We start from the raw sequence: 26,691 nt of genomic DNA, 5'->3' as shown, positions 1-26,691 counted from the left end.
ATACATATTGTGTCAGAAATATGTGTTTACGTATCCTTGTTGAGCAGAAAAAAAGGAGCCACGATACAAAGTTGCACATTCATGATTGTATAGCTGGCAGTGCTTTTATGCCAGCAGCTAATCAGCATATAACCCGTCAGTGCTGGTCAACAAGTTATCTTATGATGCCTAAATGTTTAGCAAGCAGCCAGTCAGCATCGCTTTTGCTAAATTAAGTTGTAGGCCTGTGTGAATTTTCTTGATCAAAGCAAAGTCTAAGCGAATACAGTCCATGCTCGTTACAATGAATCCGTATGCAGCATGCTTTCGGCTGTAACAGACCATTTTTCTCACTTGATGCAACAAATTCTGCTTTTAATGAACCCGGCTACAATGTACTATTGGGTACAATGGGCAGTCTTTTGGGAAAATTTTGTCTGGAAGGCATAAATTATTGAAATTGCATAGAAACACACTTCCTTACATTGAGGTTCTAAATACATGGTGTTCTATGGACAATTGGTTATGAAAAGTTAAATACTTCATTATATTGAGAATTTCGTTATATTGAAGTTTACCTGTACAACGTATTTTGTTGCGCTGATGCATGTGAGCAGCAGCGCTTAGTGTTATAGCACAAGCCCTCCACCCCTCGCTTCCGGAATGTGTTTCAATGCACTTATTCATAAGGAATGAACACACTAGTGGCAAGGTTCCCGTGCGGCATGCCATGCAGTGCTCAGCCAGAAGTTTTCGGATCAACAAACGCACACGACTCGGGGCCGCCCACGGGTGTAGGCTGTGTCGGAACACGTGCCGAGGTTACCGCTAGGTGTAACCAGTTTAGCTTTGAAACTGCAGCATATGCCGCTTGAAAAGAGGAAAGAAGAGAAGAAAGAAAGCGCTGACAATCGCGATATTTTGATAACGCTTTGTTTCTCTTTGCATTGATTCACTCAAAGAAAAGAAGATGGGCTGCTATTTACGGCATCTAGAAGTGCGTGATGCAGTTGAGCTGTCTTGCGTACGGTGCTGTGACGGCCAGATGTGAGCTCCGAGTTGCACTTGCCTCGTGCTGCAGCTCTCATTCATGCTACCAGTTTGACAGCTGTCACTCGTCATGAAATATGATGTATTAAGACATCAGTTTATTCTGCCAATGACTATTTCGTGTGATTAAACTGTAGCCGATGTTTGTCACTGGCGGAGCGCTCGTGCCGGACGATTGGCAAGGTGGGGAGCTGGCTGGTTGGCTCCTTGCTATAGTGCTGGCCATTATACTTGACATTTGTTGGCAACCGCCGCTCGGGAAAACGGCGGACAGCAAGGCGCAGTGCAACATGGTAGTTCGATTACCATGTAAGCCGAGTTATGTATTGTAATTCCAATGTTTTCATTGTTTTTCCGATCGCCTTCAAGTTGACAGCAATACATGTGAAGTTCTGGCATTTTACAACATACTGTGGCCCTTATTTTGGATAGAACAAACTGTTTGTGATTTCTCACTGGATTATTAAGGTCTGCTGTATCGAGTGTTGACTGTAGTAAGGACGTAAAATAATTTCCAAGCAAATATTGCAATTAGTTTTGGGATTTGCATAAAAACATTGACACACAATGGGCAGAAGTTGACAGATCTAAATAGAAAAAAAGGGTTCTCGCAAAGGTGGAAGCAGCTTCCTCTGTGGAAATCAGTTTAGTTTTCAAGTGCTCGTATTCAGATATTTTCATGCAAGGACTCAAGGTGTATTCAACATTCTTAGTGACACCAGTACACAAAATTTATTCAAGGACTTCTGTAGTCCCGCATGCTGGCATCCAGCTAATTTCACTACAGGTGTTATCGCTAGATCGTTAGATTTTGCCAACGCAGTTCATCTCTCGCTGCACGCACATTCTAGACGAGACTCTCGACCTCTGTTACGAGGATGTCTAAACCCCACTTTCGCGGGTAGAGGTGACTGCCAGTAGGCGCACCAGCCTACTACCAAACCCTCCTTGATGCGTGCGCTCTCCGGGGTGCCTCCCAGGTGGGCCTGGACGCCCACCCCAACGTGGACGACGACCGGGTGCCCGCCCAGGTGTGGTGGTCGTGCGCTTACACCATCCACGGGGCCGAGTGGCTCCTGCGGGGCAAGCCCCTGCTGGGCGACCTGTCGGCGCGGCGATTGCACTGCCTCGAGGCCCTCGTGCGCACCGCAGCCGCCTCGCTGCGTGTCTCGCCCCCTGAGGCCGTGTCCAGCCACTGCCTGAGGCTGCTGGGCCGGGTGTTTGCCGTCGCCAGGTGGGTCCGTTTCTCCGGCCCTCTGTGGGGCACATGGCTGTCTTTTGTCGCCCCTGGCGCCTGTCGTCGAGTTCCTTACAGTTGCTCCGGCAGAAAAGTGACCCTGCAGTGTTGTTGAATGCGTGGTGGCGGCAACAGTTGGCTGCAGCGCGGACGATGAACAAAATTACCGCGCGTGGATGTGTGCGGGATGTGGATCCCTACATCAGTGATGTGGGGAACAGAGTTGAGCAGTACTGGAAGTACTTTTGCCGTCTGTTAACTCCACAAAAGTCCAAACATTATGCAGCATTAAAGAAAATTAAAAGAACTTGTTTAGAGATAATTCATCAAAAATTAATTGGTGTGATATTAAAGATCGTTGGTTTACTGAACTATCTATAACTGAGACATTCATTACTATGGGTTCTGTGTTAAGTTTTCAGCACTGAAATCAGAATTTTGAGGTACCATATTCAGCATATCAAAAATTATGAATTGGGTTTTGTGGGCCGAGTTTAGCAGCAGGAAGTTACGTAAATCTCCCCAGATTTCTCATTGTTGGTGTCTGTTTGCTGTGACCACTTCATGCTTATTGATTGCACTTTGCCTTGATAAGTTATACAAGTCGGCATTCGCTTCCCAATGACATTCTATTCAGGTGCAGTTTTATTGTAGATTTCGCCTAGTCTTCCGCAACTCCACTGACGACAAAGCACTTGCGATGACACTTCGGCCATTTTTTGGACGAGTCGTCTTGTCCTTATGGTATTACGTCTAACAAAAGGTGTCAGTTGTTGTAGAGATGGATTGATTTTTTTCCACCAGGTGGTGAAATCGTCATGCATTGGCAACGGGAAATGCTCCACTCAAAGCCTCTTCAAAGTCATCCATGTAGCAGGCTGTAGCTGTTTAGCACATGTAGCTGTGCGAACAGCCAAATGTTGAATTTAAGCTCCAGTAATAAAAAAAAAAATATATGGAGAGGACCCCACATTTCTCACGTGTGTCCTTATTTCTCATTTTGGTTTGAAAAGGCAGTCTGTAGAAGATAATGACACCACATAGGAGTGAAATTGAATTTGCCAAATATTTTTGTACCAAACTGAATGCTTAACGACTTGCTCAACTTTCCTTCATTCTGCTTTCTCTCTCATTCTTCATAGCCCGCCCGGTACGTGCCCCAACAGTTCTCAAGATGGCGATCCCGCAATGTCAACATCTGCGAGTTCTCAACCTGCCGCCGACACGGCGACGGCAGCTGCAGCATCCTGTGGCGAACCTTCTAAAGAACCACTGACATCGGCCACATGCCTGGCACGGGACATCCTAGGCACTGCAGGCGTGTCGCCCTCTGAACCCAGCCTGCCTCCGTCAGTGGCCATGACTCTCAAGACCGCTTCCACCGGGTCTGTGCTGGACATAGACGCATTTGGACTGCTGGTTGCACTGTGCCTGTCGGCACCATCGTTGTTTGCCGTCACTGCACCCCTGCCCCTAGGGGGCGCCCTAGACGGTCACGTCCTGCGGCTAGTCCTTGCCCTTCACCTGGTACAGGTGAGTTGTGCAGTGCGATTGATAGTGGCGCATCCCATTGGGAAGCATAAACTGAGGATGATCTACAGATTGTGCTAAGAAAGTGTGCAATGAGTGATCGAATATGAAGTGCATTTGATGAAACGTTTCGAGATGAGAAGACGGGTTAGACAGCAAACAGGTGTAGCTAAAGTGAAGTTGTGCAGGTCATGTAATGTACACAGCAGATAACTGCATAGGTGTGTGCAAGGGCAGCACAATTTTTTCTCACAAATTTGACGAGGTACGGACCTTACTTGGGGGCAGGCTATTTTTGCACGTTGCCCTGCTTAGTGTGATCCCTGTGATTTCTCTGTTCTTTAGAGTGAATTTGTTTGTTTTCGTAATGAAGTTATTTGACCCTTTGAGCTCCTTTTTCTTTGTGGACCACTGACATGCGCATCCTTTGCCAAAGCCGAAGTTGTGGCCGGCTGCATGCTTGCCGTTCTGCTCGGTGCAGCATTGTATGCTGTCAGATGCATTCTGCTAGCAGCTTTGTGCAATAATATGGTAGGCCATACCATAGCTAATTGAGGCGCACACCTCCCAAGGTTTTCTTCAACTTTCCTTTTTTCCCATATTTTGGGCTGATTGTTGAGGGTGCGGCTTACAGAATTTCGGCCCTTACTCAAGTATACAGTCCCCGACCGATTTTATGGACCTCGCAGGAACGAAAAGTCATCCGAGAAGCATGCACTTTTCTTTTTCCAAAGTTTCCTTCAAATTTTTTTCCCGAGTCTTGGGCTGATTGTTAAGGGTACGGCTCTTACACGAATTCAGCCCTTAGTCAAGTGTACAGTCCCCTACCATTTTAACGGACCTCGCAGGAACGAAAAGTCATCAGAAAAGGCATGCACTTCTCTTTTTCCAGTTTCCTTCAAATTTTTTCCCCGAGTTTCGGGCTGATTGTTGAGGATGTGGCTCTTACACAACTTCGGCCCTTACTCTAGTGTGCAGTCGCTGATTAATTTCACGGACCTAGCGGGAACGAAAACTAGTCCGAAAAGGCGTGCACTTCTCCTTTTCCAAGGTTTCCTTCAAATTTTTTTCCCGAATCTTGGGCTGATTGTGTAGGGTGTGGCTCTTACACGAATTCAGCCCTTACTCAAGTATACAGTCCCCGACCGATTTTATGGACCTCGCAGGAACGAAAAGTCATCCGAGAAGCATGCACTTTTCTTTTTCCAAAGTTTCCTTCAAATTTTTTCCCCGAGTTTCGGGCTGATTGTTGAGGATGTGGCTCTTACACAACTTCGGCCCTTACTCTAGTGTGCAGTCGCTGATTAATTTCACGGACCTAGCGGGAACGAAAACTAGTCCGAAAAGGCGTGCACTTCTCCTTTTCCAAGGTTTCCTTCAAATTTTTTTCCCGAATCTTGGGCTGATTGTGTAGGGTGTGGCTCTTACACGAATTCAGCCCTTACTCAAGTATACAGTCCCCGACCGATTTTACGGACCTCGCGGGAACGAAAAGTCATCCGAGAAGCATGCACTTTTCTTTTTCCAAAGTTTCCTTCAAATTTTTTTCCCGAATCTTGGGCTGATTGTTAAGGGTACGGCTCTTACACGAATTCAGCCCTTAGTCAAGTGTACAGTCCCCTACCATTTTAACGGACCTCGCAGGAACGAAAAGTCATCAGAAAAGGCATGCACTTCTCTTTTTCCAGTTTCCTTCAAATTTTTTCCCCGAGTTTCGGGCTGATTGTTGAGGATGTGGCTCTTACACAACTTCGGCCCTTACTCTAGTGTGCAGTCGCTGATTAATTTCACGGACCTAGCGGGAACGAAAACTAGTCCGAAAAGGCGTGCACTTCTCCTTTTCCAAGGTTTCCTTCAAATTTTTTTCCCGAATCTTGGGCTGATTGTGTAGGGTGTGGCTCTTACACGAATTCAGCCCTTACTCAAGTATACAGTCCCCGACCGATTTTACGGACCTCGCGGGAACGAAAAGTCATCCGAGAAGCATGCACTTTTCTTTTTCCAAAGTTTCCTTCAAATTTTTTTCCCGAATCTTGGGCTGATTGTTAAGGGTACGGCTCTTACACGAATTCAGCCCTTAGTCAAGTGTACAGTCCCCTACCATTTTAACGGACCTCGCAGGAACGAAAAGTCATCAGAAAAGGCATGCACTTCTCTTTTTCCAGTTTCCTTCAAATTTTTTCCCCGAGTTTCGGGCTGATTGTTGAGGATGTGGCTCTTACACAACTTCGGCCCTTACTCTAGTGTGCAGTCGCTGATTAATTTCACGGACCTAGCGGGAACGAAAACTAGTCCGAAAAGGCGTGCACTTCTCCTTTTCCAAGGTTTCCTTCAAATTTTTTTCCCGAATCTTGGGCTGATTGTGTAGGGTGTGGCTCTTACACGAATTCAGCCCTTACTCAAGTATACAGTCCCCGACCGATTTTACGGACCTCGCGGGAACGAAAAGTCATCTGAGAAGCATGCACTTTTCTTTTTCCAAAGTTTCCTTCAAATTTTTTTCCCGAATCTTGGGCTGATTGTTAAGGGTACGGCTCTTACACGAATTCAGCCCTTAGTCAAGTGTACAGTCCCCTACCATTTTAACGGACCTCGCAGGAACGAAAAGTCATCAGAAAAGGCATGCACTTCTCTTTTTCCAGTTTCCTTCAAATTTTTTCCCCGAGTTTCGGGCTGATTGTTGAGGATGTGGCTCTTACACAACTTCGGCCCTTACTCTAGTGTGCAGTCGCTGATTAATTTCACGGACCTAGCGGGAACGAAAACTAGTCCGAAAAGGCGTGCACTTCTCCTTTTCCAAGGTTTCCTTCAAATTTTTTTCCCGAATCTTGGGCTGATTGTGTAGGGTGTGGCTCTTACACGAATTCAGCCCTTACTCAAGTATACAGTCCCCGACCGATTTTATGGACCTCGCAGGAACGAAAAGTCATCCGAGAAGCATGCACTTTTCTTTTTCCAAAGTTTCCTTCAAATTTTTTTCCCGAATCTTGGGCTGATTGTTAAGGGTACGGCTCTTACACGAATTCAGCCCTTAGTCAAGTGTACAGTCCCCTACCATTTTAACGGACCTCGCAGGAACGAAAAGTCATCAGAAAAGGCATGCACTTCTCTTTTTCCAGTTTCCTTCAAATTTTTTCCCCGAGTTTCGGGCTGATTGTTGAGGATGTGGCTCTTACACAACTTCGGCCCTTACTCTAGTGTGCAGTCGCTGATTAATTTCACGGACCTAGCGGGAACGAAAACTAGTCCGAAAAGGCGTGCACTTCTCCTTTTCCAAGGTTTCCTTCAAATTTTTTTCCCGAATCTTGGGCTGATTGTGTAGGGTGTGGCTCTTACACGAATTCAGCCCTTACTCAAGTATACAGTCCCCGACCGATTTTATGGACCTCGCAGGAACGAAAAGTCATCCGAGAAGCATGCACTTTTCTTTTTCCAAAGTTTCCTTCAAATTTTTTTCCCGAATCTTGGGCTGATTGTTAAGGGTACGGCTCTTACACGAATTCAGCCCTTAGTCAAGTGTACAGTCCCCTACCATTTTAACGGACCTCGCAGGAACGAAAAGTCATCAGAAAAGGCATGCACTTCTCTTTTTCCAGTTTCCTTCAAATTTTTTCCCCGAGTTTCGGGCTGATTGTTGAGGATGTGGCTCTTACACAACTTCGGCCCTTACTCTAGTGTGCAGTCGCTGATTAATTTCACGGACCTAGCGGGAACGAAAACTAGTCCGAAAAGGCGTGCACTTCTCCTTTTCCAAGGTTTCCTTCAAATTTTTTTCCCGAATCTTGGGCTGATTGTGTAGGGTGTGGCTCTTACACGAATTCAGCCCTTACTCAAGTATACAGTCCCCGACCGATTTTACGGACCTCGCGGGAACGAAAAGTCATCCGAGAAGCATGCACTTTTCTTTTTCCAAAGTTTCCTTCAAATTTTTTTCCCGAATCTTGGGCTGATTGTTAAGGGTACGGCTCTTACACGAATTCAGCCCTTAGTCAAGTGTACAGTCCCCTACCATTTTAACGGACCTCGCAGGAACGAAAAGTCATCAGAAAAGGCATGCACTTCTCTTTTTCCAGTTTCCTTCAAATTTTTTCCCCGAGTTTCGGGCTGATTGTTGAGGATGTGGCTCTTACACAACTTCGGCCCTTACTCTAGTGTGCAGTCGCTGATTAATTTCACGGACCTAGCGGGAACGAAAACTAGTCCGAAAAGGCGTGCACTTCTCCTTTTCCAAGGTTTCCTTCAAATTTTTTTCCCGAATCTTGGGCTGATTGTGTAGGGTGTGGCTCTTACACGAATTCAGCCCTTACTCAAGTATACAGTCCCCGACCGATTTTATGGACCTCGCAGGAACGAAAAGTCATCCGAGAAGCATGCACTTTTCTTTTTCCAAAGTTTCCTTCAAATTTTTTTCCCGAATCTTGGGCTGATTGTTAAGGGTACGGCTCTTACACGAATTCAGCCCTTAGTCAAGTGTACAGTCCCCTACCATTTTAACGGACCTCGCAGGAACGAAAAGTCATCAGAAAAGGCATGCACTTCTCTTTTTCCAGTTTCCTTCAAATTTTTTCCCCGAGTTTCGGGCTGATTGTTGAGGATGTGGCTCTTACACAACTTCGGCCCTTACTCTAGTGTGCAGTCGCTGATTAATTTCACGGACCTAGCGGGAACGAAAACTAGTCCGAAAAGGCGTGCACTTCTCCTTTTCCAAGGTTTCCTTCAAATTTTTTTCCCGAATCTTGGGCTGATTGTGTAGGGTGTGGCTCTTACACGAATTCAGCCCTTACTCAAGTATACAGTCCCCGACCGATTTTATGGACCTCGCAGGAACGAAAAGTCATCCGAGAAGCATGCACTTTTCTTTTTCCAAAGTTTCCTTCAAATTTTTTTCCCGAATCTTGGGCTGATTGTTAAGGGTACGGCTCTTACACGAATTCAGCCCTTAGTCAAGTGTACAGTCCCCTACCATTTTAACGGACCTCGCAGGAACGAAAAGTCATCAGAAAAGGCATGCACTTCTCTTTTTCCAGTTTCCTTCAAATTTTTTCCCCGAGTTTCGGGCTGATTGTTGAGGATGTGGCTCTTACACAACTTCGGCCCTTACTCTAGTGTGCAGTCGCTGATTAATTTCACGGACCTAGCGGGAACGAAAACTAGTCCGAAAAGGCGTGCACTTCTCCTTTTCCAAGGTTTCCTTCAAATTTTTTTCCCGAATCTTGGGCTGATTGTGTAGGGTGTGGCTCTTACACGAATTCAGCCCTTACTCAAGTATACAGTCCCCGACCGATTTTACGGACCTCGCGGGAACGAAAAGTCATCCGAGAAGCATGCACTTTTCTTTTTCCAAAGTTTCCTTCAAATTTTTTTCCCGAATCTTGGGCTGATTGTTAAGGGTACGGCTCTTACACGAATTCAGCCCTTAGTCAAGTGTACAGTCCCCTACCATTTTAACGGACCTCGCAGGAACGAAAAGTCATCAGAAAAGGCATGCACTTCTCTTTTTCCAGTTTCCTTCAAATTTTTTCCCCGAGTTTCGGGCTGATTGTTGAGGATGTGGCTCTTACACAACTTCGGCCCTTACTCTAGTGTGCAGTCGCTGATTAATTTCACGGACCTAGCGGGAACGAAAACTAGTCCGAAAAGGCGTGCACTTCTCCTTTTCCAAGGTTTCCTTCAAATTTTTTTCCCGAATCTTGGGCTGATTGTGTAGGGTGTGGCTCTTACACGAATTCAGCCCTTACTCAAGTATACAGTCCCCGACCGATTTTACGGACCTCGCGGGAACGAAAAGTCATCCGAAAAGCATGCACTTTTCTTTTTCCAACGTTTCCTTCAAATTTTTTTCCCGAATCTTGGGCTGATTGTTAAGGGTACGGCTCTTACACGAATTCAGCCCTTAGTCAAGTGTACAGTCCCCTACCATTTTAACGGACCTCGCAGGAACGAAAAGTCATCAGAAAAGGCATGCACTTCTCTTTTTCCAGTTTCCTTCAAATTTTTTCCCCGAGTTTCGGGCTGATTGTTGAGGATGTGGCTCTTACACAACTTCGGCCCTTACTCTAGTGTGCAGTCGCTGATTAATTTCACGGACCTAGCGGGAACGAAAACTAGTCCGAAAAGGCGTGCACTTCTCCTTTTCCAAGGTTTCCTTCAAATTTTTTTCCCGAATCTTGGGCTGATTGTGTAGGGTGTGGCTCTTACACGAATTCAGCCCTTACTCAAGTATACAGTCCCCGACCGATTTTACGGACCTCGTGGGAACGAAAATAGTTCAAAAAAATCGAACAGTCCAAAAAACTCCTTCAAAGAAATAAAATTTATTATGCTTAAGGTGGCTTAAAAAATCTAATACTGCCCTGCCTTATACTACACTAGGACGTGATCAGATTTGCTTGAATTTGCGCAAGAGAGTCATCACCTCCGTATAGTCGATAAGAGCTTTACCGCATTGGCAATCTCCATTGGCACAGATCACCATGGAGATCAAAGAAATTAGCCAAATTAATTCTCACCACTTGGTTCTTGCGAAGGCGCACGAGGTGGTGCCGATCGCACAAATGCGGACCCGCACAATCACACAAAGATGCGACAACCTTTTCAGGACACACCACATGCAAAATGGTAATCGAAGCATGAAAAAAAAGAAAGAAAAAAAATTCATGGTGCATTAAGTGATTATAATGATAGTGCTGACCAAAAAAAGAAAAAAAAGTGAGAAAGTGCGGTCCCTTGGAGCGTTTTGTGATCTAAGCAAGAGCAGGCATGACCTTCGAGACTGGAGGAGGGCGCGCACTCTCTATATATAACGTTTACCTCCCAATCTCGGAGGCTATAGAGCGGGCCACTGGGAGCCAAGCCAGTGGAAAATCTAACATGGCGGCCTCCATGATTGGGTAGCGGGGCTCAAAATGAGCGATTTAGTCCAGAAAATCACTTTGGGGCTTAATTTCGTCCAAAAAACTGTTGCAAAAATGCATTAGCTCTAGAGAACCCTGACGGTGCGTTTATGAAGTCTGGAATAGTCATCATGTCTGAATTTCTGGAGTCTGAAAAATCCGTTGGCTGCTGTATACAATAAGTGTTGTTCTATTACAATACAGTCAATGCCGTATCTTAACATTCTTGATAATTTGAATGCCTTCACGGCATGACCAGTGACTTTGTAATGTCAGTGTATAAACACGTGAAATTTCATACGCTGAAACCCTTCGCCGTCCGATTTTTCGGACTTTTGCTGCAGGTCCAAAATGGCATTACCTGAAGCCACCTCCGCCTGCATTTGGTTTTCTCGCAGCCTCGAACCAGTGCCCGCATCCGCTGATCCCTGGCAGCCGTATTTGTAGTTTTGTGCTGTCGCTATGCCTTGCTTCGACATTCACTATGAAGCGTTCTGCTTTTTGGTGCTATGTTTTTCATTTGAAGGGTTCGTTGTGAGCAATGGCACTGACTCGGCCTTCATTATCCTCGCCGAGGTTCTCAAAACGCTGAACATGGTAACTCTAGAGTAGGGCTGTGCGAATACTCGGAACATTCGATTTCGAATCAAATAGTGAACGTAATAATTTGTTTCACGAATCGAATATATAATATTCGATTTCTTGAATATTTCAATTTTTCGAATATCAGTATCTTTGGCGAGTGATGTGGCTGTAGTTGGTGCCTAGATGTGTACAACCTTTATCGGTACAAGTTTCAACCAGGTTGACCATGCCGATCGAAGCAATTACCGCTCCGCGAACAGAGGGAACAACAAAATCAGTACTTGTGGAAAGCACAGATGCATGTGTGAAGATCGGGCCGACTAGCCACGAGAAGGCATGCTAATCACATTGAATACATGAATGCAGTGTTCATACAAGCAGATTTGCAAAATTCAGAGCCTTCTTACCAACATGTGAGCACACAGATAAACTTGGCACGCATGCTCACGGTAGCTGCTGGCTGATCGACCGCGGTCTCGAACACCGCTTCAGCGGCTGTCATTCTAACCCGTTCGTGTTCATTCTTTTGGATGTTTTTATGAACCGTAGGTAGCCCCCTCCCCCCAAAAATACAATCAGATGTTGACCGTAAAAAATAGGTGCTAAGGGAAAGGAAATGCAGTTGAGGGTGTTAGTTCTTAAATCCACTGCTACGAAGAATGTGGTTGCTTTTGCGCAGGTGATTCTAACGGTAGAGTCACATGAGGAGAAGATGGATACGGACTCTCCATCACCTGTCGAGGAGCAGCACAAATCTTCCGAGTCTGACTCGAGGCTGCTGGACTTCTGCAGGGAAGTGCTCTCTGCCGCTGGAATGCTACCGCAGAATCTGTCAACGGTGAGCCTGATGTTTCTTCGTGTCTGTTGGATGTGCAGGCATGCAATCACTGCGATTGCTCGCAGTATTTTATTGTTTACTGATGTGTTACGCTTACCTTTGTCTCAGGATATATTCAACTGTCTCCTCAGAGCAGGTAACAGGGGCATCACCTCTTATTCTCCATCACCACAGTCTCTTATTCATGGAGGCGTGAACTAGAGCACTGCCTGAAGGCCCGGGCCTGGCCCAGCCCACGGGCCGTGCTCAGGTCGAGTAAGCTATCCTTATTGCGGGCCTGGGCCGGGCACAGGCCTGAAGGAGCTTCGGGCTCTGGTTGGGCCCGGGCCTTGGTCAGTCCTGTAATAGGCCCAGGTCTCTGTCAGGCCTGTAATAGGCCGGGAATGCTATTGCAGACTTTTGAAAACTACCTGTTATATATAGGCAAAACTTAATTTAATCAGCGTTAGGTGGGGTGATTAGGTGCGCTTTCTTCAGGCGGGCCATATGGCTGTCAATTGATGTTTGATGGCAACCACTTCAGCTCGTTTTATGGTCTGAAGTTGGGTGTCCAGGCTAGAACTGCACAGCACTGCCTCCCATGCTTCAGGTGAGGGAGAGGCCATTGGTTAGGAGGAGGTTTGTCCTCCTCGCAGTCCCATATGTGATTCAATGTTGCTAGTTCCCCACAGCATCTACAGAGTGGGCTCAGCCGCTTGGACACAGTCGAAGCTACCTATGGAAAATGTCCTGTGCCACGGACGGTATCTTCACAATTACTGTGAATTGGACCATACTTTGCTTACACTCAAGGGCCAGTCCGGGTCGGGCCGGGCCCAAATCTTTCGAGCCTGGGCCGAGTACAGGTCAAGTTTGAAACTACCCAGTCGGGCTTGGGCGTGCTGCTGCAAAGCTCTTTTAGGCCTGAAAATACAGGCCGTGCGTGCAATGCTCTAGTGTGAACGAAGCAATAGTGGCCGTGCGACTGCAAGATTCACTGTGTACTCGCTAGATATCTCTTCTTTAGGGATTTTTTACTTGCCCAGGGAAGTCCTCATGATGGAGACTCAGTTGCAACTTCGACATCTTTAATTTGCATTAATTCTCTCGCAATTGCCTGATGGATTGAATTTTCTGATCTATTTATAGCATTGACATTTCACACGTTTTCAATATTTTCCTGTTCCGTAATGCCAGTGGCATAGGTGGCCGTTTTTATCAAAGTTCCGTTTAACTGAAGTTCGGGTGTCCACTGTAATTCAGTAACAGGAACAATCCCCGCGAAGCTTGAATAATTAGTTGGCTACTGTATGTCACTTTATATTAGTGTGCATACTGAAATGTTTTTTTCTTGGGTCCTCCAACTGCAACCTTGGCTGGTAATTGTTGAACAGCTCATAATCGAATAAATATGGTAAATGTTAATTTGGCTGAAACAGTTATACAGTTGACTTCTTTTAATTTGGCCCTGACGGGACCAACGAAATTGATCTAATTATCTGGCGGGGCAAATTAAACAAGATGCAGAAAATACGTCAAAACACCACTAGTTCATTTGGCTGTATTTGCTCGATTCTAACACCCCACAGTCAAGCGCGCGCCCGCTTTCTGTGTGTCCAAAGTAGAAGACTAACATAGAGATAACATGCAAGCACCTTAACAAAGTGTAAATCTAATACGCACCCGATTTTATAGCAAGAAAAATGGACACGGGTCTAATTTATGTTGCACCATGGCGGCCGGTTTCTTGAAGTCAGCTTTGCCGCAATACATCCGTGTTCAGCAATAAAGCATACAAATGCTGTGAAGGCGGTTTCGGTTTCGTGTGCCCATTGCACAATGCAATTTTCTTTTTGTGTGAAAAAGAAAAAGGCCGTGCATTAGAATTGGGTAAATACCGGTATCAGACATTGTCTGATATGTGTTATTGCTTTTCGGCCCAGGCAGGCCAAAAATGGGCATTTTTGATGGGAGAGGATGTGTGTTCAACACATTCGTTGTTCCCTAAGCTCCTTTGACACAGATGCTACCACTAAAGGGGTCGCTGTTGGGGTCACCATAAGAGTCAGTTGCGTGTGTGCTGACTGGTCTAGTTTGAATTATCCAGCGAAGGTCAGTTTTAGGATCGAAATAATGAAATTTTGGGCTCTTTGAAATACATGGGCGCTGGCTGAGACCTTTGTTTGGGATCGAATTAGGTGAAAGATCTCATTAACTGGAGTCAAATTAATGTGTTTTCTGTATTGGTGTAGTTGTTGAGGAAATGTTACAAAGGGTAATCTGTATCATATGAATATTGCTTTGACTACAGCAAACTCTTATCTTGAAGTAATGGTTACATTGAAATTTTTTCCTGTCGCAGTGTCAGCTTCATGTTTTTGACCCCTTATCTTGAAAAGCTTTCATGCTGGACTCCAGATACTTTGTCATCTCAACTTCATAAATACCTAGGAAAGGTCCCTACCTAAAGGTTTCCGTACTGTGTTTGTGGTTGCGATACCATTGAAAATAGATGCAGGTAGTATAATGTTGTGATTCGTTTTGCTTGATTCTATGGCACTCGTGCTCACCATTCGAAGCCGGCTGATCCCCTCGATAATGCAGGCAGAACGCCGCTCTGACCACTGAGGAAGTGCTAGCAGAGATGGCATTGGCAAAGAATTGTTACATTATCCCTATCCTGTATTCTGTGGCTGCGACTTTCCATTTATGGCATCAGCGAACCTACGCATGTGCCCTGTGGTTATGCCAGGTTGTGCAGTCTGTTCCACATAAAGATAACCTGTAGAGATATGCTAGCCAATTATGCCCACTCATTTCTGCAATGTCACAGTGGAGACGAGCTTCTTTCAATGTCGCATCTCTTGGGGGCTACCTGCAGCGGCAGCTTAGTGGCTGTGGTGTTCGGCTGCTGAGTGCAAGGTTGTAGCTTCGATCCCCACCCGTGGTGACAGCCACATTCCAACAGGTGTAGACTGAAAAAACACTTGTGTACTTAAATTAGGTGCACCTTAATACCCAGGTGGTAGAAATTAACCTGGGGCCCCTCAATACTGCATCTGTTCTAATCCACGTACTGCTGTGGGGTGTTGAACCCTGTCACTTGATTTGATTTCATTTTGCAGTTAGGTGCACCATTTGTGGAGGCGGTGCACGAAGGCCTGCGCCCGTTTCTGCGGTGCAGTGCCATCTTTCTGCACTTCCTGAGTAGCCGGCCACCCCCCGATGCCTTGTGCTTAGCCGGTGGCGACACCTGGGGGGCACTTTGTGAGTTCCTGTCTGTGCCGACCGACCTGTCCAGCATCCTGGCGCCTCCACTACTGCGGCAGCTGGCATTGGGGTGAGTGAGTGTGGTGAATTCCTGTGCAGAATCTGTGGGAGATGTGACGCTTGCAGATGCAGTTTGCTACATGCCAGATTGCCCCAAGTGTCCACGTCCATTCCCACACACTTGCGCACGCGTGCGTTGCATGCATGTACATCCACCTTGTAATTCCTGTCATTGAGTGATAAGTCTCCTCATCCCCCCCGTGCGCATTTGGACACATGTAAAACTACCACACTGCCACTGGGAGTTGGAACTCATCCCCCTGCAGCAGTGTGCAACTAGAAGTCAGATGTGTGAATCAACGTCTGTTGTGTAGCATTGGCATTTGCGTGGGGTTTTGTGTGCCATGCAGGCTACTTGAAACTTGACATCTGTGCATGTATTTTAAAGGATACTGCACGCAATACTGCAGCAGACAGTGCTCATCGCAGAGAGATTTCTTCCTGAGAAGCTTATGGTGCCCGTTGAGAGCCTTCTGCTGCACAAATAAACACGTTTTTGTTATTGTGAATGTGTGCACACCAGACTGGTCTCGATGCCCCACGCACAGTTCTGTCAACCCTGCTCACACCCACTCTCCTGTCTGTTTTTCCAGGTGGGCGTCTCATCCGCAGGTGCGCGTGCAGCTGCGCTCCCCGCGGCTCCTGCGGCACCCTGTGCAGCCCAACCGGCTGGTGGAGCTGCCCAGTGACTTCAGCGAGCTTATCAACGAGGCGTCTCTCTTCCGCTGCCCCAACTCGGACGGGGACGACTCGCGTTCGCCCACCCTGTGCCTCATCTGCGGCCGCATCCTCTGCTCTCAGAGTTATTGTTGCCAGGTGCGGGGCACACTGCAGTGATGCATCACTGTGATGCAGCCATTTTTCATTGTGTGGCATGTTTGTATTGTGGGAGAGACTGCTGTTTTCCCTACTGTAAAGCTGGCTTTCACGCAAGGCAGTTCACCAGCATATGCTATGGCCACTCATTGCAGCTACAGTCGACGACCGATAATTTGGACTCCATGGGGAACGCAAATAAGTCCGAGCTATCGAATTTTCAAAAACAAAAATGAACGAATGTATAAAAAGGAGATCACTTTGTTTACGTTTTAAGGCCCTTGTGCACGAGACAAGTGGTTGATGCGTTGCTGCATGCACTTCCGCTTACGTGCAACCGAGTCCGTCTGTATTTCTGCCAGTTTTGAGTTTCGCTGTATGCCAATGCAAGGACTGCAAAGGCTTGAGTCTGATTCGCATTTGGAAGGCTCTGGTGCACACGGCACATCATATGAGTCGGAGTCGCTGTTTGATGGTGGGAGAACTTGCTCAATTATTTCGTCATTCATTTCGGCACATGACGAAACCGCGCTGTCGATCTCTGCAAAGACTTAAATCTAACGGCGGCAGGAATTATAACACCGCAGCACAGCAGGCCATCAGTGATATCTGCATTTGAGCTCGTTGTGGTAGGTGGCAGTTCAGCCTCTTCAGTTGCGGATTAGGGCTCATTAGGACTGCGACTCGAGACTTATTTGGAGTCGGACTTGGAGGGCACTGTGGTTCCATTTGATGTGGCCTATCTATAACTTTATGAGAAAGACTTGTTGGAGCCAGCAGAGTGCTGTCTGGAAAGCAAACTACACAAACAGGCACAGCATGGCAGAACACTGCAAAGCAAACTCAACAAACAGAATGGTGATAGCAGGCCATGCGCGGGGTGCCGGAAAAGGATGTGATGATCGCGACATTGATGGTGACCTCACAATTCAGGCAACGCCTCCAAGATCAACAATTGCAGTTAAATCTCAATCGCGTAGATTAGCGATCAAGGCAATGCCTCAGAAAGTACCGTCTAGCGTGTAATCTCTGAGGCCATACTTAATGCCTTGTCGAGGTTGCCAGAGGAGATAATGGCGGCAGAGTTGGCGCTTGCTACAGCAGCGGACGGAGTCCGGATAATCGAATGTAGAGCTGGTGGCTGTCTGAAATATCGATCGTCTGTATACATTAAGTCTATGCCATCGGTGGTGCCACGAAGCTCTTCAAATTGCCAAGCATGCTCGGATTATCGGTGTTCGGTTTATTGGTTGGTGACTGTATTGTAGGAGGGACACTGCTGTTTTCCCAACTGTAAAGCTAGGTTTCATGCAAGGCAGTTCACCAGTATATGCTCTGGACATGCCTTTAATGCGGCTATTGCAACAGAGACACTATGCCCTTCTCCTAACTATAAAGCTAGCTTTCCTGCAAGGAAGTCCACCAACATTCAACCCTGGGGTTCATTGACATGCAAATAAATGGACCAACTGGTCTTGCATTCCACCTTCATTGGAACTGACAGAGGACTCGGGGACTCTGCTCAAAGTGCTTGCCTTTCCTTTTGGCAAAAGCCCTGCTCCCAGAATTCGTCATACTTGCTCTTATTATGCCCAGAGGCTCATTTGTGTGTGTCGTGCAACGAGCAGTCTGTTTTGCTTGTAGTGAAACTGACTGCAACGCTGCTACATCTCTATGGTATCGCATGTTGGGACATGTAATAGACTTCCGTTTACAAGGAAGCTTTGTGGGTGCCGCCATATTGGGATTAGACTGTGATGGATGCCTGTAAGTGGTGCCAGCTGGTGTGGCTCAGTGGCTATAGCGTTCGGCTACTGAACACAAGGCTGCGGATTTCATTCCTGGCCACAGTTGCCACATTTTGATCGGGGCGAAATGCAAAAGCATTCTTTTGCTTAGATTTAGGTGCACATTAAAGAACATGAGGTGGCCAGAATTAATCCAGAGCCCTCCACTATGGTGGCCCCACAAATCGAGCAATCAATCATTCAGTGGTTCTGTTGGCAGTTTTGAAGAAAGCTACATCAGCAAAAGTTCATAAAGCTTCCACAAGCAAACACGACTGTAAAAAAAAATGAGGGTAACATTGGATGCTGTGGAAACCTACGTACATTATATCTGGATGAAGCGTGTTGTGTGAATTTAAATAAAATTGGGACGGACCTCATTGTCTTTGAGCTAGAACCTGGGACTGGGGTAGCAGGCATTAAAAACCCAACGCTGTGTTGAGTATACCACTTTTTCTTTTTTTGCATTCTGCAACGGTTGTGTGCGCCAGAGTTGTGGAGAGAGAAATTCTTGTTTTTCAGGTGGAGGTTGGTGGGGACCGGCTAGGTGCATGCAACCTGCACGTCACCACCTGTGGCGCAGGCACGGGGCTCTTTCTCCGAGTGCGGGACTGCAAGGTGTTACTCCTGGTGGGGCGCACCAAAGGTGGGTCCGAGACGAGGCCACCACGTCCTTTGTGGTGGTAGTAGTAAAGTCGACTTCCGTTAATTCGATCCTGATGGGACCGACGAAACTGGCCGAATTATCTGGCGGGTCAAATTAAACAAACAGCAGAAAAAGACGCCGCAACACCCTGTTGATTTACTTTGGGCAGTAATTTAGTTTGGCCGTTAAAGCTGGCTTCGCCGCAGCGCAGCACGTGTTATGCACTGAAGCAACCCAAGTGGGGAAAGGTGTAAATGCTGCGAGACGTAGCACACGTTCCTTAATTTACGCATGCATATATATATGCCATCTCCTGCCGCAGTACGGGTACAGAGACGCCTAATACCGTATTTACTCGATCGTAACGTGAGTTTCTTTTCATAGTTTCTGTTGCTTGAACTCGACCCTCTCGTTGCATTCAAAGAATGGCAAAATTGACCATTTTAAACCAAATATTCTAAATCCCATGGTTTTTTATCATCACGTTGGCATCCCGTACCATTACTTCTTAATCCAATTCATAGACAAGCCGAACGAAGTCAGAACTTGTTTCCTGCTCGAATCGACACCATTTTTGCTGTGCTTTTGGATGGTGTTACAGTGCTGCAGTACAGGCAACTCTGCTGCAGCTCCATGATTCGCGGATGGTGAGACCAGCGGGAGGTCCTTTTTATTTACGAGGCCGATTGGAAGCGCTCGATCTGTGGGCCTCATAGGGGCATGATACTGCTTCTGAATGAAATAGTTGTGCGATCTTTGAGTAGTGGCTACCCTGAAATGAGCTCCACGGCACAAAAGATTACTTGGTTTGTGGGTGATCACTTTCGGAGATAGTCTTGCTTTCACGAGACTTGGCATGTCCTGGCATCGAATTCGTTGAGGTATATGGCCAACAGTGCTTTTGGCACGGGACGCTTTCAGTGCCGAGTCACGTGAAGCATTGTGAAAGTGAAGCTGTCTCCGAATGTGACTGCCCGAGAAATACTGTTCAAGGAAAGCTATGCGTCCTCCTCAGACGACGATGGGTGAAAAGAGCTCATTTCCGAATTGCTATTCTATTAATAAAGGTACCATTTCTCTTTCAGTTTATCTCACGTTACATTCATGCTTTTATTATTTGTTTTGCGTGACTGGAAAGTCAACCCTCATGTAACAATCGCAGTTGCGTTACGTTAGTGTAGACACGGAATATTTACTGGCAGGCCTTCAGAGTTTTAGATGGACCCCCCTGCTCTATTGCTGACCTTAAGCATCCCCTTGACTTGCGTAGTATCATTATCTTACTGCCTTCTTTTCTGCTAGATTTCCCAAAACATAGGTTGTGTTTCTCTGCTTACCGGTGCACGGCTTGCGCGTGCATAATTTAGCAACGCATGCTAGTCTCCGTTAAAGGTCTCACACACGAGACAAACATGATGGGTGAAACGAAATCTCAAGTCGCCACAACGTCAGAAATAGCTCTGAATAGCTGCCGGTATGCTAATTAGGCATCAAACTGCTTGTATGGGGACCGGAGACTGCATGTGCATGCCTGTATAATTAAGGAACGCATACTGTGCCCCGTGACAGTGGCCCCTCTCCGTGGTATGCTTCGCTGCATACCGCAGCTGTATTGCGGCGAAGCTGGCCAATCAAGTTCGAATTCTTCGGTGAAGGTCAATTTTGAGATCGACATAAGTGAGGTTTGTGCCCTTGGGAATATGAGGACGCTGGCCAGGACCTTCTGTTGAGATTGAATTAATGGAAAAATCGAATTAGCCGGAAACGAATTAACGGAAGTCTACTGTAGTCCATGCTACCTTGGTGTAACACTGATTACGTGTATGCTCTGTGGCATGTTTTTCCCCTCAGGTTGCTACCTTCCGCCCCCATATGTTGATGAATATGGCGAGACCGACGCAGGCCTGATGCGCGGCAACCCATTGCACCTGTGCCCACGGCGCTACGAGCAGCTGCAGCACCTGTGGCTCTCGCACGGCATACCTGAGCAGGTGGCACACGCTCTCGAGCAGTCGACAGGTCTTTCGTCAACGAACTGGGCCCTCATGTGAATCAGCGAAAGTGGTGGTGCGGTACCAGCGCCCAGACTCCTTGTCCAAGCGTGTGTGAGGGTGTCGATGTCTGTAAGAGTGGGAAACGTGCCAGTGCGAGCTTGTCGCCACATTGGAACTGAATTCCTGCCGGGTGGCGCCCACATCACCGACCCTGTGTGACACCTCTGTGTGGACAGGGATGTGGTTGGTGACCTGCACTTGAGCGCCCACTGTGTGCGGAGCATGGTCCAGTGCACTTGGATGTCTCGCCTGTGGTTGTTGCCCGCGTGCAGCCACGTCGCATGAATGAAGCCTGCATGCCGATGTCGTGGCAAGCTCGGAGAGAGTGAGAGTTGCCCTCGGTACTCGGGACGTCTCTCATTTGTCCAAGTGGTGTCCTTGTACTAAGACATGTAGACAAGGTTCCCAATTTCATCCTGGGGCTTCTTTGGTGCGAGACTGCTGCCGTGAAGAATGTGAGTGGGCACGTGATTGCCACTTGGGACGTTCTGGCGTTGTGTGGGGTTCTTTTGCCTGGAGGAAGCGCATGCTTTGTTGGAATAAGGGACCGACTGCTCGTGGCAGCAAGGTAAGGACGCAGCGTGTTCCCCCTGATGTACGTTGCGCAGGAAGGGCCCTTGTGCTGCAAAGGAAACAGTGCAGTTTTTTCCTGCAGCTGGGCTGTTGGTGTGGAAGGTGACAAAGCACAAGAACCATCTTTGTAAAAGAGAGCGATTTGAGAGGGGGGGGGTAGGCATGCTTTTACGAGCATTGGTGCCTATGGTAGTTAGTGAGCCATGAGTGCTGATGTCTCAGCTCTTTTTTGGCGGGCCTTGAAGAAGTAATATAAAGCCCCTGTGCCTAGAAGAGTCCAGGAAACTACTGCATTTAGACAATTCGTGACAAGACTAATCGCCTTTTCAAGTAGGCTTGTGTAAAGCATGACATTTCTGTTCAGCATGATGCCCGCACTGTGCTGCGAGCTGCTTTAGGATTCCGGCCACAAGTTTTGATTTCTTGAGTTGGACAGCTAATTAAATGCTGCTTCTATATGGCTCCTTGCCTGTGCAACAGAGTTGGCACCAACATTTTTTTTTTTTGTTCTCCTGGCTAGTGGCGACTGGAAGGAAGCTGTGTAAAGTAAGCATTTACCAGTTCTTTAAGCACTGGCAGCAAAGGCAATAGGCTATGTGAGGGAATGACTTCAAACACTTTATTCGGGCAGTTCTGTTTGGGTGTTACAGTGTGCCACTTGTTGGCTGCTCTTTAGTTTTGATAATATGGCTGCAGGTTTTACCAGAAAGCCTTTCTTATGTTGTATCCGAATAGGTTGGCAAAAAGTCAATGTGCCCCATTGACGAACCAGTGTGCAGGGCCAGCTGGCTTGGTTAAAATACCACTTTGTTGACAATGCCTAGCAGCATCTTTGGGCTGAAGTGACCTACGTAGTTCGCCACTTTTAAGAGAGTGGGAAAGCTTGCATGTGGTTTGGTTGGCCCTTCTTGTGTATTGGTTTTCCTTTCTCTGTTTGGAGTTGCACCTCGAGTTTTCAGTCATAGCACTCGAATGCGCAGTAGTGTTGCCAATAATTATCTTTGCGTTGTATTGGTAAATTATGATCTTTGCAATCACGTTTACAACACTTAAGTAGGTTGCATAAAATGCAACAGGACTGGAAGTTCTGTCAACCATTTCGGTATTTGTGGGATTTTGTATCTAAACTGTGCGTGCAGCGTCAGGATTCCTGCAGTGCTGCCCTCTGTGGTTATGCTGTGTCAGTTATATTTCAGTGGAAGTGATGATGTTTGTTTGTGGTAAGGCTTTTGAATGATTTGCAGTTTACACTGCCATTTAAAGATGCCTCTGAGATTTTTAATTGTCCCGAGTTTGTTGCATAATGTGGTGGGAATGGCTTTGCCTGTAGAGCGCTGCTTCGTTGATAAAGCTGTCTCTCCACAAGAGGAAGACTTGTGGTTCATTGGATCACATTGCAGATGCGTTAACCATGTGGCAGAATAAATGCAGCAGTATTATTGAATTTGCTAAAAATATGCTTTTTATGTGGCCGAGCTGATACGAGACATCAGTGAATATTGGAGTTTTCCTTTATGCATACCATATCCTCAGCAGCTACACTTATTGTTTCAGAAACTGGTAATGTTTTATTCCATATTATTAAAATGAACAATGTGCGCTCACATAATGCTCCTGGTTGGAATGGGTTCATTCATAGCATAGCACACTTGTGATGTGGTGTTGTCTCATTTACTCAAGTGTGTTCTTGTTTTGAAGCCATTTTGAATATATATATATATATATATATATATATATATATATATATATTTCAATTTTCCCTAATTGAGGTGTTCGATGCTTTTCTATATGCTGTGAACAACTATCGGTGCTCAAAATTTGTACAGTTTCTTTTGATTGTGCTTTTGAATGCTCACTTTTACCTTTATGTTCAGAGGCCTGAGGTGACCAGCCATTAGAGCATTTCAGAAATAGGCAGCCTAAACTCTGGGAATGCTATAGGAAGTTTTAGGTATTGTGCGCCGAAAGTTATAGGATGGAAACCACCGGGTGTACAAAATATCACACAAAGTATATGGAGGATTGCAGAAGTAGTGTAAAACAAGCAGCCCGTGGAGCTTTGGGTACGCAAAGACGCCTGGGGTTGCTATTTATAAATGTTTCTCTTGTCTTGATGTACAAACTACTTCAAAAAGTACAAAGCAGCATAAAATGTATGCTAGGAAATTTGGGTTTTTTGTTATGCAAGGCCACCTTGGGCAACTATTTCTAAAACTCAATTATTCTGGCTTGGCAGTTCCTGCCTTATAACACATCAGTTAGGTCTTGAAAAATTTTGAACAGGCTTGCTGCAGTAACGAATCTTATGAGCGTTGAAAGAATTGCTTGAACAGTGGTATGGCAGACTGGTTCATGCAGCAAATCTTATGTGGATAGATTTTGACGCTGTGAGGCAAAATCCTTTACTTCTTAATGTAGTCTTTGCCCATGCTTGGTGGCTTTTCAGCGGTCATTTGGAGAGTCTTTTTACAAGTTGACCCTCAGTTGAGGATGCTATCCCTTCATTGTAAGGTGGTTTATTAAATGGACACTAAATGGAATTATGAAGTCGAGCTAGTTTGAAGGTTAGGCTTCTGTATTAACGAATTTGTCATTCCTACAGTGGAGGGAGTGGAGTGGATGGAGCTTCTCTAAGCGAGAAAATGACGAAAATGGAAAATCGTAGGAGTGCCACCTGTTGTGGACTATGGTAGCACCCCTGCGACGTTAGCATTGACTGATTCACAGAGAACGCTATAGAGGGAGACCATATGGAAGTGACGTCAAGTTGTGCATTTTGGCACAGGCGGTCCAAATTGAGGAGCCGTAACGGGACCTTCGGCAGCAGTTTTCGACAAACGAAATGACACATTGCCACTCAAGACGACGATAGACTTCTAGACAAATAATCTATCGAACCAGCTTGGCTTAATATTTTCATATAGTGTCCCTCCAATTATACATTCTATTAGCTGTAAAGGATCTCAAGCTGGCCCATGTTCTAAATGAGCTCAACGTAAGTACTTTAGGCAACTGATGAGTTAATCCTGTGCTACTGTTATACAAAGGCAGTTGTTTTCAAGATTGCAAAAGGTTCTGTGGGGTTCTGGGTCATTTTCAAGTTAAAAAGTCTTAATTGAAAACCATAACGCATATTTTTTCATGCTGAAATGCTATACAACAGCCAAGGCATGCACATAGAGGCAAACTAGACAAGTATTGTGGTTTTCATGCATCTTGATTGCATTAGGTGACCCCAAAGTAGCATGGACAGATAGCTTACAGAGTATATTTCTTCGTGCCTTTGACACATTGCACTTAGGTTTTTAGGTTCTGATGTTGTTCGTTGTGTTTATTACCAGGCGTTCTTGTTTTGTTTCAGGCACATTTTAACAACATTATCCTGCAATGTGTGCTGATCTGGTGTATGAAGTGCACAGGCAGGTACATTATCTTTCAGAGGCTAAATGTAAGCCTGTGCGTTTGTCACAGCATAGAAATTTCTTTTATGCATCATGTGAAACTGTATTTCATTGATCGCTACTGTGTGCTCTTAGGATCAGTGATACACCTTTTATTGTGTAATTTTGTTACATGAAAGTGCATTTCTCACGAACTGCGTTTCTAGTACTTTCTTTTGTACCGGGAATGCTACACACATTGTCTCTAACTGGGAAGTACTTGGTGAAGATAGGACATGTACATGAGGACTGCTGCATAACAAACTACACACTAAAGGGGGCTATAAATTTCAGGGTGCATCTCAACTCAGCGTCACACGGTTTCACCAAGCCACGTAGGCATGCAAGGGCCCCCTGCACAACTTATCTTATCACAGCTGCTGTGAATTTCCTTTAATGCTACTTCAAGATGTCAGACGACTCCAGGCTAGACGTGCAGGAACATTCATATCAAAGTTTTTTTTTTCTCTACACCGTTCACCCCTGCCAGCACTGCAAATTCTCAAGAAAAATGCAAATGAGAGAAAGACTGTACACATGTCGAGTTGAGGGTCTGCCAACTTGTTCGTCTCTCGCTCTCTCTGGAAGCACCTCAGTTTACTTTGTTGCGTGTACAGACGAGGTTGCACGCGGCAGACCAGGTCATGGGCGGGAAGGTGGTCTGTTTTTAATTCTTTGTGTGCCTTGCGGGATGTTGGGGCACACTCGCTGTGAACATACGTGCTTGTGGTCACCATTTGCATGGAGGCGCTTATTTTTTGTGCATCCAGGACTGTGTGAATGACTTTGTTCGCGCATCTAATAAAAGAATGCTATGTTTGGGACTTTTCAGTGTTTCTGACATAGTTGATGGGTTCCTCAGGGATCTATCAGGAGGGTGATGGTGGGCCTCCAGGCCCTCCCCACACTCTGGTTCTGCCAGTGGTAATGCCACATATCTATTTTGCACATCCTGTTGCTGGTGTGACAGTATAGCATGGTGGTAAATGATGTGCCTGCTTTTGTGAAACACTGCTACTACAAATCTCCAGTGGCAACTGTGATCGCCACTCATATTTGAATTCTGGCTACACCGATTTCGTTTCTTGCATGACCGCACCATATCAGATCACTTTTATGCACTGCAAGACTCAAGTCGTGGCTTAAAATTTTGGTTTTAGTCAACCTTGGCAGTCAAATGGCAGTTGTAGAAAGCCAGGGAAACACAAATAATGTCCATGACGTGACTTGTGCATTTGAGTCTGAAAAAATTCAACAAACCATCGTTCGACGTCTGTACCATTGTCTTGGCCATTTTCAGTCACAATCGATCCTGATCTGGAACTGCGATTGGCTCCTTTCTGCAGCTTTCTCAAAGGAGCCAATCGTGACCAGGAAATTCAATCCAGATTGGGCTTCATTGTTAACAAAAGTGTGCCGTGTGACACCTGTCACACACCTGAACCTGTGACAGCTGACACTGACACCTGTGACACCTGAACAATAACACCGCCGTGTGACTGTTCACCTGTATACAATATTGGTTGCCGCATATTAGGTATGGACCACAGTGGTATGGGTGCAGAGCCGAAAGCCAGGAAACAGTGTTGAAAGCATCAATGGGCTTTTTTCCTGGAAATGGTGTGTGAAATTGGCATACAATGTAATGACCAGAAAATTTGCTTCACATTTATTCTGTGGTGGATTAATACAAAAATGTTGTGCAGAAACAGTGCGTTGTTGGCATCTAAATGAAGATAATCTTTTGTGACTTTGCTTAGGTGTCTTTTTCTCAGATGCGAGGTACATTGAAGGCCACATTATTCTGTTGAAGGTGCAAATGAGTGACCTATAGAAACTGGGAGTTGAAAGGCCCATTTATTAACTAGTTTTTGTTTATGCATTTACTGTGCAAGTCTGTCTTGGAAGTACAAGTGGCGTAAATTTGCTGTTCATGAAAGTGAATTAGTTGCAC

The 26,691-nt window shown here is 46.0% G+C and overlaps 1 protein-coding gene across 1 annotated transcript in view; it reads left to right on the top strand.

Annotated features, from left to right (window-relative positions):
* Positions 1-25,561, top strand: part of Ubr1 (Ubr1 ubiquitin ligase) — a 69,696-nt gene extending 44,135 nt beyond the window's left edge. Inside the window, exons 21-27 of the mRNA XM_072284817.1 lie at positions 2,010-2,263; positions 3,409-3,799; positions 11,954-12,112; positions 15,217-15,431; positions 16,015-16,237; positions 18,547-18,670; positions 20,522-25,561. Of these exons, the coding sequence (XP_072140918.1) occupies positions 2,010-2,263; positions 3,409-3,799; positions 11,954-12,112; positions 15,217-15,431; positions 16,015-16,237; positions 18,547-18,670; positions 20,522-20,721 (1,566 nt within the window). The 3' untranslated portion in view covers positions 20,722-25,561. The remainder of the gene's footprint in view (positions 1-2,009; positions 2,264-3,408; positions 3,800-11,953; positions 12,113-15,216; positions 15,432-16,014; positions 16,238-18,546; positions 18,671-20,521) is intronic.
* The last annotated feature ends 1,130 nt before the right edge of the window (positions 25,562-26,691 follow it).

Source organism: Dermacentor andersoni, chromosome 10 (assembly GCF_023375885.2).
Source record: "Dermacentor andersoni chromosome 10, qqDerAnde1_hic_scaffold, whole genome shotgun sequence".
Classification (NCBI taxonomy): domain Eukaryota; kingdom Metazoa; phylum Arthropoda; class Arachnida; order Ixodida; family Ixodidae; genus Dermacentor; species Dermacentor andersoni.
Note: the sequence above shows the minus strand (reverse complement) of the source record. Positions and strands in the feature narration are given on the sequence as shown.